The 14,325-nt window shown below is 39.6% G+C and overlaps 2 protein-coding genes across 3 annotated transcripts in view; one reads left to right on the top strand and one right to left on the bottom strand.

Moving 5' to 3' along the window:
* Positions 1-3,952, top strand: part of UBR1 (ubiquitin protein ligase E3 component n-recognin 1) — a 68,389-nt gene extending 64,437 nt beyond the window's left edge. For both annotated transcript variants that reach the window (XM_065682920.1, XM_065682919.1), the window contains exon 47: positions 183-3,952. In XM_065682920.1, coding sequence (XP_065538992.1) covers positions 183-324 — 142 coding nt within the window. In that variant the 3' untranslated portion in view covers positions 325-3,952. The remainder of the gene's footprint in view (positions 1-182) is intronic.
* A 2,155-nt stretch (positions 3,953-6,107) lies between these two features.
* LOC136016163 (photoreceptor outer segment membrane glycoprotein 2) lies at positions 6,108-13,771 on the bottom strand. Its single transcript, XM_065682921.1, has 3 exons — positions 13,191-13,771; positions 8,500-8,746; positions 6,108-7,037 (listed from the first exon to the last, which is right to left on the bottom strand). The coding sequence occupies exons 1-3, from the start codon at positions 13,769-13,771 to the stop codon at positions 6,771-6,773; spliced, it is 1,095 nt and encodes a 364-aa protein (XP_065538993.1). The 3' UTR covers positions 6,108-6,770.
* Positions 13,772-14,325: the final 554 nt, after the last annotated feature.

Genomic DNA, 14,325 nt, shown 5'->3' with positions numbered 1-14,325 from the left:
CTGCTTGTCGCATGTTGAATTTTTTTCATTCCCAGGAGACTTGTTGGAATTGGGTGTTCATACAAGTATTTCATATATTCTAGCTATGGTTAAGAGTTTTAATGCTATATAGTGAATGGAACAGTTTCTCAGTTGCTATTCTGATATGCTTATTGGGTATTCTCCTTTTTTCTTCCATGAAGAAGAGGCAATCCCCTGCACTTATGTTGGGAGCGTTACCGGAAGCTCCATCTGTTATGGCAGCAACACTGCATCATAGAGGAGATTGCTAGGAGCCAAGAAACAAATCAGATCTTCTTTGGATTCAACTGGCAACTGCTCTGAGTTTCTTGATTTTTTGGGCAGTGCGTCGGAAAAGGAAAGGAGGGTGGCAGCAAATAATACACTCTCAAATGTATTGTGTAGTTCAGACACGATGGATTCTCTAGCTTGGATGTATTACTGACACATTGAAACAAAAATCTCACATTGTATGTTTTGCTTTATTTTTTTTCTTTTTCCCAAAAGGAACACCAGGTTATACAATTACTACTGAACACCCACGTTCAGAAATATTTCAGTTTTTTTGAGGACTTGTAATTGTTTCACATGTTTCAACAGGGACAAGCTTTCCAAATGCTCTCTTTCAGGGCACATACCACATTTTTGTCTCTTCCATGCCTTGAGAATATACCTGAATGGTGTTGCTATGGAAAAGCCTCCATTTCTTTCTCCCTAGATTCTTTTCCAAAGCTTAGTAAAGCTTTTAAATAGGCCAGGGTCTGTGGCATAACGTTGGAGTGGAAATGGTGCCAGGCCTTTAGTAATCTGCAGCAACAGGTGCAACAAACATTCAGTTGTACAGAAAGAGCCTTCATCCAGCTATGACCTGGGATTTAATAAGAGTTTTCCTTAATAAACTCTTAAAAGAAGTGTGGGATAGAAAGTGCATGGGGAAATTACCATCTTGCTTGTTGCATCAAAAAATAAAGTCTGTGCTTTTTGCATTGCCAGAACTGCACTTTATCTAACGAATTTGTTCTCTCTTAATGTTGTTTATCTTAAGAGGTCTAGGGCTACACCATTTGGCTAGGTTGGTTTTGTTTTACTTCTTTTACAGTCTGTGTTCTGAGATTTTTTTCCCCAAGACCCCAACATAAAAATGCTGTTAGGTAGTTGTAGTGTAGCTCTGCAAGTTACACAAGAGCCAGAGACTTCAGTGAAGTAGATGACCTTCAAAGCTATGACTAGACTAAAATCAAGGCCCAGAAAGTAGCAAGTTTAGAATCAGAAATAAGTTTGTGCATATTGGAGGGATTTTCCACTCTTCATCCTCTGTCACTACTGTTTGGAGCCCTGCCTACGTAAATGAACCCATGTGTTTTGGGGGGCATGTTCAGTGCCAGTTAGAGCAGAAGAGAGGAGGGGGAAGGTGGCTAAGTCTGTTTCTTTGTCCTTCAGTAGTGAATAGCACATTGTGATTGAGCTCTCTCTCAATGATATGTGACTGCTTCATTTCTAAATGTTTGTTGTTCTGTTTTCTGGATTTCAACCATAATATATGTGAGAGAACTTGTAATGTGATGGGTAAAAATGCTTTCCCAGAAAACCCTGTTTCTGCATGGCAGTTTGAAGTTGTCAACACTCTAAATTTCTCCACCTTTTGCCATTTGGGTTCTTCTGTGTCATTTAAATAAGGCTTCCAAGGGGAGGCTTTCAAATTAATGTCTTGATTGCATGGTGGTGTATGGTTTCTTTTTGTTTGCTTTTCTGCTGATTGCATGGGAGATAGTAGAATCACAAGTAGTGATTTAGATTTCAATGTCGTCGTTCTAGTTTTTTAAAGCTCTTAGAGTATGTAGGAGTGCACTGAGCAGCACCGTAACATCTAAACATGGAATACCAATGAACTCAAATATTGTTCTGATTTCAAAGACGTTTTTATAACTTTTGCTATAATCCTTCCCTGGTGATATAAATAGTTGGCTTTGGTATATTTTTGGGGTATTCTGTTTCTGGGGTATTCTTGGGTATTCAGTTAAGACCATTCTCCTTATTTTAATTCTTTCAGTTTTTAAACCTGAATATGAAACTCTTTAAAGACAAGCATTAATTTTGTCAGTCTTCTCTAAAACCTATTTGAAATATGTTCTGAATTTAGAACAACAGTTGCCATGAAAACTTGCATTCACTGGTGATTTCCAAAGACATCAAAATGCTTCTTACCAACAAAAATACTAGATTAAGACTAGCAAATGTATGCCTCATTGATACCAAAACTGTTCTTACTGTTTCCCTCTGATATTTTCGTATTCATTTATCAACAACTTTCAGTTACCTTGCACTTCACTGGTACAACAATTCCGTTATCGAATATGCAGTGAGATCACTTCTATTTTGTTTTCTGTCTGTAGTATAGAAGGACAGGAGCTGGGCTGAGCAGGTGAGCTCAGGTTTGAAGCTCTGGAAATCTCTCTGTGCTGAAGAAATGGGAGAGGAATGTTGCATCTTTTTGTACGTTTGCACATACTGATTTAGCAAATGGGCTCCCATATCATTCCCTGCCTAGCGTGGTCATCTTTCATTTCATAAATTACTATGCAGTTTTGTTCACTGTGAGTATAATCTGTATTTAGTGATCGCAAGATGCTTATGCCACTGATTTCCGTTCCATCCAAGCTGACAGGAGAAGTTATTTTATAATGCACATATTGGTATCTTTAATTGCAAAAATGTAAATTTGAAACTTGTATAATGTTCTTGTGCTTTTGAAATAAAATATCTTGTATATGTATATTTAAAAAACAGGAAATAAAGTAACTTCTCATAGATCATTCAACTTTTATTTGGAGGTGCATGGACACTTCACAGTTCATTTTACAAGAGCATTATAGCAGCATCTATCAGTATGGAAAAGGAGCAGAGTTAGTAAATGATTGGTAATCAACACCAATTATCCTATGATCTGTGTTATCAGTGAACCAGTTGGTAATGGTGGCATGCTTTTTCTTATTTGAGGGAACATTCCCCTTGAAAGGTGTCCTAGCATTTTACAGATGCAGATTCCTGCAGCATCTACCTCAATTTGTAAAAGAAGTCTTAAGTACAGAATTTAATATTCAGATGTCCTTACACTGATCAGTTGAGAGTGATTCTGGTTTTGTAGCTTCTCAAAGGAGAATTGGCTGTATTGTCTGTCAGATATTTAACCTCTACGAAGGGATATTTTATTGTGCTGGTCTAATGTGCTGTATGATACTTCTGTTTTATTACAGAGCTGAGCAAACAGCCAAGAAGTCATTGACAGAGAAACATCAAATGTTGATGTTCCAAGCTGCTGGCATTCATTGCTTTCTTGCTACTTTGTTCTAGCTTTGGGCACCTTGAAACTTACAGAGCATGGGTGTTGATGATGTTACTCTCTACTTAACTCCTAGTAAACGTTTTTTTAAGAACCAGCTCCTGAAAAGGCAAAAGGTAAAGGTAGCTAGATTAAATTATATATCAAAAATGTCATTAAGAATATTAGAACAAGAAGCCCATTCAATGGGGAGAAAATACAAGGGGGAAGGAAGGAATCCACAGCACTATTTCTTGCATAGTGAACATCTCAAGGTGCAGTGTATAAATATACAAAACTATATAGAGGAGGACTCTAAATGTTTTGCTTTATGGTTGAAATCCACTTTATTTTCTAGAACAACATCCTTGAATTATCTCCACTGTAAACTAGTCATATCTGTGATACGATATCTAAGTTTGTTAGTTGGATTTTTTTAACGTATTATTTGACAACATCTTCAAAGAGACTTTCTTCAAAACTGAAAGTTGTTTCATTTCTGTGGCACTACATCTTTTACTTGTTTGTATATTGCAGGTGGGCTAAATTTGGGGATTGAAACAGAAAACAAATGGATAATAATGAAAATCCAGTTCAATAAAAGTCTCTCACACCCAGCTATTTCTAATCCTAGCTACATTCTCTGAACTTACATTCTGTATGATTGAAAGTGGACATGGAAAAGAAGCTGTATGAAGGAAATGTGCGTTGAAAGAGTGAGCTGAAATTCAAAGGGTGTATATATATTATTTTGTGTAATGGTGAGTAAGAGGAGACCAGGTATCACGTTAAACATGAAATATTAAAGCTGGACCTAAGTTTCATTTTTATTTCTGTGACTGTTGTTCATGATATTAGTGTCAAAAAAGGGGTATAGTTTGGGCTGTTTAATTACAGGTTGTCAACTCGGAAGCTGTCAGAGTTAATTTTAGGAGGTTTCTAGGCTTGAGTGTATGAACCTCAGTGAAATGTGGCAAAGCAGGTAGTGGGGACTGTGGATTTCATGATCACTTCAAGTACTTGTTAAGACTTGTGGTCACTCTTTTTCATCAGACTGCGGAACTTTCTGTCTCCTGTCTCTTAGTAGTGCCTGAAATGTAATACTAGCCTCTTTGTGTACAAGAATTGAGACACCGTCTCGTACTTGGAGAGAGGTAATCCCAATGTACCACGGTTTCCACTTGAAGGTTATCCTGGCTGTACCGTGGCAGCCTGAGGAGTAATCACTCCAGGTGATAAAAAGACTTCAATCTTTTCATCCCATTTTTCTCTGTGAATCATGCTAACATTCACTACAAGTGGCAAACCCAGTGTATCTCAGTCTCATGATACTGCTCATGATCCAGGAATACTGATTTTGCCAATTTGGATTTATACAGAACTTCATTGAGCAATTTGACTTACATTTGCTGGCAGTCTGCCTCAGTTAACTGACATCCAGGGGCAGGACAAGATCATCCATCTAAGTGATGGTCTCTTCATGAAGAAGGACTTCACCCATGTTCCATGAGCTGTGCCCCCTTTTGTTTCTTTGCTAAAGTACCATGTGCCAGAGGCAGAGCCTGAACTGATACAAGGCACATGAGCCAAATGACTTGTTAGATTTTAAATATGATTCCTGTCTTGTAGAGAACTGTGTGATTGTATTATTGCAGTTAAAAAAAAGCCCCCAAAACAGTTTGCAGAAGGGAGGTTTCTAGCTTCTAAGGAAAGCTTAGTTGTGTTCATTTTTAAGCATGAAATGCTAAATGTGCTCTATATATTTCTTATTATTTTTTCTTTATGATCAGTATAGAGCAAGGGTTTTCAGTGTTAAGCAGAAAGCTTTAAAAGAAGAGCATCATAATTGCAATTTCACCAGGGACTGTCCTAGTGCTTTCACCAGAAACTGAATATTAAAAGGTTTCAGGGATATTTTTAATGAAGAACTTCACAAAAAAGATATTTTTTTTATCCTTAGGTGAGTTCCTTACTCTGGAAGTTGCTGTTGTTACAAATGTATTGTTATTAATTCTGGCTGGATTAAGCACTAATAACAACTAGGATAAGATGTATCCCCCAAATCGTATTTATTTCTGTATCTGAGCAGATGCTCTGGCTTAAAGGCTTGGCTTGCTAATGCCATCTTTGTCTTTATAAATTACAGGGAGTTAAAGATGGAGTCTGCTGCTACCTGAGTTTGTTTCCTTGATCCAGTGGCTGTGGTGTTAAATACTCCAGAAAACCCAAACTGTTGTGACAGGCGCTGTAAAGCAGGCTGGGTACATAGAGAGCCCTTCCATTGTCTGAGGAAACTAACACAAACAAAGCAAAGACAGTATTTATTTTAAAAAGTAAATTGTATCCTGACTGCTATTAAGTGAGCTGGCATCTTTTCTGTAGTGCGTCTGTATCAATGGGGACTCTGGATGCCTATACAGGGTAGGAAGGAGCAGTCTAATGACTAAGTAATGCCTGGCAGTAGTCAAGACAATGACGGTTCCCTGTGAGATGTATGCTGACACTCAATTAAGTGTGATCAGACTGATACCTACCACTGCAGTCCTTGGCAGCTGGCTGAGACACAAAGGTTAACTTGCCAAATAATAACTAGTCACTTCTGGTGAAACATGTTCTCTTCACATAAAAGTAAATGAGCTGTGTTGGGGGCTGGGGAAAATGTGTAGCTGGTCAGTTCTACCTGTGAAGCTTATTGCGTTTTGGAAACCAAAACCATGAATGGGTTTAAAAAAAACCCCATGCCAACTTATAGAAAAGTGTCCAGTGAGATTTATTGAAACACAGTGATACAAATGTCTTTGTCCATACCAAGCCCCAGATTTCTCTGTTTCCTGGAAGTTAGGAGGCTTTGTCAGGGAAAAAGCTATTTTCTAGTGGTCTTGCCTCTTACATGCCTTTTGCAAAACATCCTCTACAGACTAATATTGCAGACAGACCCCATCTGCCCCTTTTTTATTTTTAACATACTTAGGTATAGGCCTAAACTTCTAAGCAGGGAAGCAACTGCACTTGACATTCTGATCATACAGCTTGCTTGAAGTCCAGTACAGGTTTTTACATCACACGCTTTATTTACGTTATTTGTATTTATTCTAACATTATAATTCTTGCTTCTTCTATTGTTATAGAAAACAACATTGTTTAGACAAAGCAATTTTTACTGTCACTTTTGCACAATTTCAAAAGCAAGAGTAGTTCTGCTTTGAATATCCCAGTGATACAACTTCTTTGTATTTGATTATATGCAGGGAGTCCAAAATGATATTCAGACAATGTATTAGTCACAACAGTAACAAGTAAAATAGTGGTCTCTTATCCTCTATTCTGTATTAGTATGTTTTTCCTGTGTACTGTGAGTGATGAGTTACAGTCACAGGGCATCCTGGTCAGTGACATTACATGTCAGATATGTCAAAGCTACACTTGTGATGTTGTTTCTTTGAAGACTTGCCTAGCTAGCTGCTGGGATAGATTTTGTTGTAACATTGGTTTTGTCACAGTTTGTGTTTTGAACATTAATGTTGGGGTCATTCATGCCTGAGACAGTGGAGATCTGGTTGGCTTTGCCAAGGTTCTTGATGATATTGATGTTGTATTTGGCAGTTTCCACAAAGCTGTTTTCTAGTAACCAACCATCTGACTCGCCCTCCAAATCTCCTAGCAGGAGGACATTCTTCATTGCTGTTTGTAGGTACCGGACACCAATAAGGACAGAGAGCTGTAAAAAACAGTTAATAGTTAAACAAGAGTTTAAATTACAGCCTCAGTCCTACACTAAGTCAGCTGACTTGTGTATTTACAGGCTTAATAAATGATATTGAATAAAGCAGACAAATTCCTTACCCCAGCAGTATATCAAACCACTCTCCTAATTAATTGCATTTTTGTAGAAAGAAAAATACCAGGGAGAGAGTGATTGATTCTTTTTTCTCTCCATTCATCAGGTATCATTTCCACTTGGATGTTATTGGCACATCAATACCCAGAATTACTCAGGAACACTGCAGCCTCAGAGACTATAACTAATTGCTGTAGAATGGATGATCAATTACTGGAACTATCAGTCACCATGGGGAAAAGAAAAAGAATAGATTGTAGTGTGTTAATTTCAGTGGATTTTTTTTTTTCCACTGACCTTGATTAAATCAGTATTTCCTCCAAGGAGTCCAATCATTCATGTGGAAGCCAGATGTGTTCTACATGCCAATGCACTGAAATTAAGAAGGATGGCCTATAGCAGAGGCTCAAATGTAAGTATAGGAAAAAGCCCCACTTCCATAGCTCTCCAGAAATTGACATCATGGTGCCCATGTGTCAATGTTTAACGAAGCAGAGAGAGCCAGCTCCCAGCTTTCTCAAGGTGCTGCCAAAGGCCTGTTGTTTCTGCCACCACCACCACATCTAGCACTGCTGGAAGACTGTTGGGAACTATTTTAATTACAGTGCTAATATTCATGCAATAAGGCAATAATCAGAAAATGAAAATTTAACTGAAAAGGGAAGAAACCCATATTTTAGCCTATACGATCGTGGAGTCCTTTACCTGTGGATGACAACATTCAGTTTACAGCCAGTAGAAAGATTGCATCTTCACAGGTATATATGCTTGCCTGTGAAATGCTTATTTTGATTGTATAATAAGCAGTCTAATTCAAATCTAAAAAGGTATGCCATGTTAGCAAGTACTGGCCAATGTGAATTCCATGACTATGGAATGTGAAAAGGAGGCTTTGAGATAGTAGTACCTATGCTGAGTTTTTCCTATGAAGTTAATGTATTTGGCTGAAGACCTGCTCACGTTTTTTATATTCTTTGTTAAAACTGACTTAAAACAGTCCTCAGACCTCATTTCCATGCAGTTGTCACTGTATGTATCATCCTGTAACTGATCTAATAAATGCTTTGGAGAGGGGAATATGCCATAGTCTACTGAAAAAGCTCTGCAAACATGCAGAATTATATACACCGATTCTAACAGTTCTTACCTTCAGTGAGATTTGCTTCTGCTCTGGGAAGTTGTCTGCACTGAAAGAAATCCTTCAACATTGTTGAAGTGTGTTTGGATTTTCTATTGGATGCTGAGGCACTCTTCATATGTTACACTGTAGTTATTAGTAGTTATTATGTAGTTAGAGATCAGGAAGACTGATTAATCTGACAAGAGTTTTTATGAGGCTTACCTCAAACAACCAAATAAGCAATGCTGTAATACCAATGGATCTCATAATGACCGTGTAGTACTCCAGCAGGGCCTCTCTGCACCCCCTCACCCAGATATTGAGCTCCTCGGTCAGGAAGTCATAGTTGTAGTGAGCGCTGTTGTTTGTCAGCTGGTACTGGATACAGGGCCGTGGGGAGCTTGGGTTGCAGCAGCTGAAGGGTACTCCATCCACCAAGAACTTCCCATCAACGTTGCTCTTCAGGCGGCTGCAGCGGGACAGAAAGTTTGGGCATTACAAATCTGTTAGCAGCAAACAGTGTCTGTGATCTTTATTAAAAGCTGTAACGCAAATATGCTGCAATGTAGGCCTCTCCAATGGAAAATAGGAATATCTTTCCAACTGAAAAAGTTTTTTACTGCGGGAAAACTGTATTTTTCCTTTCCTGTGTTTCTGTAGTGTGGTATCAGCACAGTATTTCACTTCATTCTCAGTACTGTGCATGCAAGATACGGGTTCAGCTTTCATGGCGGGGGGGGGGGGGGGGGGATGTCGCCTTTTTGGGTATATTTGTGCTGAAAATACTCAGGACAGTTTCTGAACTTGTTTATCTTGGTGTTGTGGTTTAAACCGATCCACACAGCTCGTCCACTCACCACCCCCCTGACCCTCCCTGCTGCTGGAGGGATGGGGAGGAGAATCGAGAGAATGTAACTCCCACGGGTTGAGATAAGAACAGCCCAGTAACTAAGGTATAACACAGATCACTGCTGCTACCACCAATGATAATATTGATAAGAGAAAATAACAAGAGAATACGATACCACCGCCGAACGAGTTCGACCCCCCTGAAGAGAGAGTGTGCCCTTCCGGGTAACTCCCAGTTACCTCCCCGGGCATGACGTGCTGTGGTATGGAATACCTCTTTGGCTAGTTTGGGTCAGGTGTCCTGTCTCTGCTTCCTCCCAGCCTCCCCTTGTCCCCGGCAGAGCATGAGACTCACAAAGTCCTTGGCCAGAATAAACATTACTTAGCAACAATTAAAAACAATTGGTGTTATCAGCTCTCTGGCCAGGCTGGAAGTCAAAACACAGAGCTTGCACCAGTTACTAAGAAAGAGCAAAACGGCTCCTGGTAAACCCAGGACACTTGGTAGAACTCTAGTGAAAGTTTTGGCCCTAGAAATCCTGTTTCACCACTTCTGGATTGATTTTCAGCACGAGCATTCCTTAAGAGAGAACCTAATACAAGAACAACTTTACATGCCACAGGAACTGTTGGAAATTGTCCACTGGCATTTACTTCATCATTGCAGCCACGCGCAATGGCTGGTTCAACATGTCTTGAGACTCACAAGGGAGTTTTTACTTCTTGTAACTATGCTTTCTGTAACTTTTGAAACTGCTTATATTTATTGCTAGAAATGATTCCTTCCCCTTCCCTATAAGATCAGGAGAGAAACAAGTGGGAAAGAAGAAAGATAAAGAAATTGGAGGGAGAACAAAAGAAGCATATGCTGGAAAGAGAACTGAGTCTCAGATTAATCAAGAGTTTATGGCACATTGAATGAATCCTTGACATCCATTTTCCTTGTATTATCTGCCCTTATGCTAGTGGGCCCTTGTGAGGACTTCTATTCTCAGAAGGCTCTTCAGAGAAATAGATTTTCCATAATGTGGAGAGTATCTGTTGAGAGATGCTCTCACACTTCAGGGAAGTAGCCTTTAAGCATGTATCTATTATGCTCATCACAGATGTCTGATTTCCTGAGGTAGCCCCACAGGTGAGAATCTGTTTAGCCTTTGTTAAGGAGCCAGAGTACATGAAAGAACTTTCTCTGAGAGATCCAGCTTTCCGCACTTGCTAATAGTAGAATTTTTAATATTTTCCAAAACTTTTCCTCATTTATTAACATTCACAGCTCCTATTTTCCTGCTCCACTCCAGATTATCTAACCTAAATGCAAAGAAGTCATCACAAGAAGCTCATCAGCTGAACAGAAAGCAGAAACCCTGTGGTTCAGTGCTCTTCCAGCACTTTGGGACTAAAGGTATCCTTCAAGAGAAACATAAGCTGCTAAGAAGTTCAGTATCTGTGGCTGTGCTGGGGTAGCAGAATAACTGCCTTCATTTTATTGCTGCAGGCCTGCTAAATATAACCTCCAGCCTTTGTTATTCCCTTTCTCTTTTTTGGGGGGTGGTGTGTTTTGTTTAACATTGTGTCAAAAATACCTTTCTGAAAGATCTTCCTAAGTCAGGAAGATCATCTTTCATTTCCCACCTAGGGGTGGCTTAGGCGTGAACTCCTCTCCATCTTAAAGTATAGGTCTTCACTTTGTGGCCATCATATTCCTGGTAATGGCAACAGAATGAAACCAATGCAAAAGAACTGAAATAATCCATTGAAACCAGACTTAAGTGTGCAAGTTGTGTAAGAGCCAGAGGAAAAACCACTCACTGGGAGGGAAGCAAGAATGGGAGCCAAAGAGGTACAAACAGGAATGCTCGAATGTGGGAGGAGAAAAGAAACCTCACAGGGGCAGGAGAGGAAGGCCGGAACACTGTGAAAGGGAAGCTTTTCCCTGGGCCAGCAGAATGCCCTGCGTATTTCAGTGACATGATCCAAATACCGTAGAGCATCTAAAATGGTTAAAATGCGATCTCTTACACTGGCTTTTAAGCTTTTCTTTGATCCCAACCACCAATTTAATAATTTTTTTTTGCTTCCTGCCACATGTTACAAGGAGGAATCTTATTCCTACTGACAACATTTGCAGTTTCCAGACTTGGGTGATGTCTTCTTGCCATCATGTTTCCTCTTACTAGTGCCAATTAAGGAATGATGTATCTTGGTACTGTTAGAAGGAAGACCTCAGTAGCAAAGCTGAGGGAGTAAGACACTCACTGCTATTTGTTGTTGCAATTCAAAGTCATTACAGTACTGCAAAGCAAAACTTGCTTTTGAGACTACGAAAAGGCAATTTTTACCCAAGCAATGATAAGCAATGATAGGATTGTACTGCTGTAGCCTGCCTCATCCTCCTGCTTCCTACTGACTCCCCATTTCTTGTCACATTGTGGTGTTGACAATGGAGGTGCAGAAGATAGGGGAAGGAAGAGGATTATGAAGGAAGGTGAAAAGTTCAGTTCTGTAAGGTCACATGCCAACTGGCAGCATGTCAGCTCTCACATGCTTTGCCTCTTAATCTACCAAGTACTAACTGATGTACAGTACAAGATAAAACCAAGGAAAATGTTTGGTTCCTTCTCCGTCCTTTCTGAACCAGCTGGACTCTCCTCCCAGTGATTTCCTATCAAATGAGCCACTACTAAATTTTTGGAAGTCGCTGTATAATTTGGTTATACAGCACCAGCTTGCATTCCTGCATTAAGACATTCCATCTCAATCAAGATGGGGTTAACCCAGTTCACATGCAGCAAAAGAAATTCTGCAGTGCAGTTACTTCTCTCTCACACATTTCATTGGCATCTTCTCCCTACATGGAGCAAAAATTAACCTAATGGTGTATTTTCTAAGTAAGGGCATAGCACAGGTGAACCTACAGAGGAAACCAGAGTTTGGCTAAGACCCTGGGTAAAATATTACTGTTTCTGCATGTCTCAAAAATAAAAGCTTGTATATTTTAATTGTCACAATAGGATACTATTCTTGAGTTCCTGTGGACCATCTTTGTTGTCATGTCACTTTTCAGTGTAGAACCAGGATTTAAATCGCCTCTTAGGTCAGTTTGCTTTTTGTCACTGTTGCTTTCCAACTTCTCTCTCAAGACCACTTGTTCTACAGCTTGCTTTGTTTCCATGGGTAACTGCCTTACGCATGTTGATGCCCTCTTGGCTATATTCTCCTAGGCCCTGTCCTCCGAGATGTTTGCAGCTCTGTATATATGCTTTGCTTCGATGGTAGTTTCCAGTTGCAAATGCTGTGAAGGTGAGATCTTTGGCCTCCCTTTCTTTGGCTTTACTGACACCAATTTTTGAGTTCAACAAAACAGGATACTTAAAAAATGCCAGTCAAGCTTTTTGTGTTTGTCTTTCCCAAGAACATACATAGCTACTACACTGTCATCAGTGAACACTTATTTTCAGCTTTAGAAAAATTATTATATACTGGATTGTCTAATATTTGTGAATATTGTTAAGTTTTCTATTTATTGTAAGAATAATCAGACTCTTCTTTTTGGCCATATAATTTCACAATTGCTACATCATGTGAAAAACCACCCCCTTCCTGCCCCAAAAAATTCAAGGGGTTTTCTCCTCCTTTTTTATGCAGTGCATATGGTGTTGGTGGTTTCTCATATGTGAACATATAGAACTGAAACTAGATTTGCAGCCTAATACCTTGAAGGAGGAGGATCTTTCAGTGCTTAGGCTTGACTGTACAATGTACTGATGGTAGAACCCTTTTTTCTTTCCAGTATCAGCTCACTATAATGGAAATTTTGAGGTAGCTAATTCACCACATTAAAAAAGGAAAGATAAATCCTTGCTTTGCTTAGCATCCCTTTTGCTAAAAAGTCAGCAAAAGGCAAGTTCTGATTGTGCATGTAGGTAGCATATATTGTGAGCAAAGTGATCATTCTACAGTTTTTTGATTAAGAGACTAAGGTCCAGTCAAAGCTACTATCTACTTTGCCTTCTTGAATGAGTTTTTTGCTTAGATTTCTTTTGTTATGACCAGTAAATACTTACTCCAGAACTTCCTTGGAAGCCATATTCAGGTAACGATGAGATACCCACTGAATTTCAAACCAGTCTCTAAAGCCATTGTTTCCACAGCACTGGAAACCAATTTGTAACATATCCACTGTTTTCTTTAAGAAACATCGTCCAGGTATGTCTGTGTCCTTATAGAACTTAATAGCATCTCTCAGTCCCAGATAGAGAGACTCTTCCAGCTCATTCCTCATGGTATAGCACATGACAGCACCCACCAGGATGCAGAAGGTAAAACAGAAGGTGCACACGATGTATGGGAGCATAACTAGTTTCCATCGAGAGAACTTGTTGGTATCTGAGCAGTCATAGCAGATTTTGCCACCCAGGAAGTTGATGATACATGCTATCACCCCTACAGAGATCAGCATGTTGGGGACAGAGTTAACATCCCCTTTTGCCATCACTTCGTTGCGCTTCTTGATCTCTATTTTCAGAAAGAGGCCAAGACTGAAGAGAATGATCCCGCTCACTACAGAAAACCAGTTGAGGATCCATAAGATCTGAGCCAATTTGTCCCTCTTAGTTTTGGTGAATTTTACTTTGAGGACAGCCATAGTCGGATCAGAGTTAGGAAATGAAGCGTAGGTCAAGGAAAGCTTGTAAGCTGATTAGAAACATCTATCCGAGGCATGCAGCAGAAATCTGAAGGGGAGAGAGAGAGAGATTACTGTCTGACCAGGTATTTATAGAGGCTACAGGAAACTTCCTGTACAGCCTCACGCACTCTGAGCCCTGCCAAGGGAGTCCCCCAGTGACATTTATAGCTTGAATTTCAGCTCTAGCAGTTATTTTTCTTCCTAGTAGCTGATGCAGTGCTGTTTCCTTTAATAACTTTCCCATGTGATCTGCAGATTCTTATTTTTCTCTTCAAAGGTCACAATGATGGGCATAAAATATATTCAAAGAGGAACCCCCCTGAGTTTCAAATCAGTATTTCAGTTTCAAAGCTGAAGGAGGACTTCAGTGTTTCAAGGTTTATCTTGTTTTCCCTAGCTATTAGTGGATCTAAGAAAAGATAACATCTTCCCCAGCACTTTTAACCTTGCTTCTCTGCAACACTACTAATGTTGTGTAGCTTCTCCTTTGCATCTCTCCAGTTATATCACAA

Source organism: Lathamus discolor, chromosome 6, assembly GCF_037157495.1.
Source record: "Lathamus discolor isolate bLatDis1 chromosome 6, bLatDis1.hap1, whole genome shotgun sequence".
NCBI classification, from domain to species: Eukaryota; Metazoa; Chordata; class Aves; order Psittaciformes; family Psittacidae; genus Lathamus; species Lathamus discolor.
Note: the sequence above shows the minus strand (reverse complement) of the source record. Positions and strands in the feature narration are given on the sequence as shown.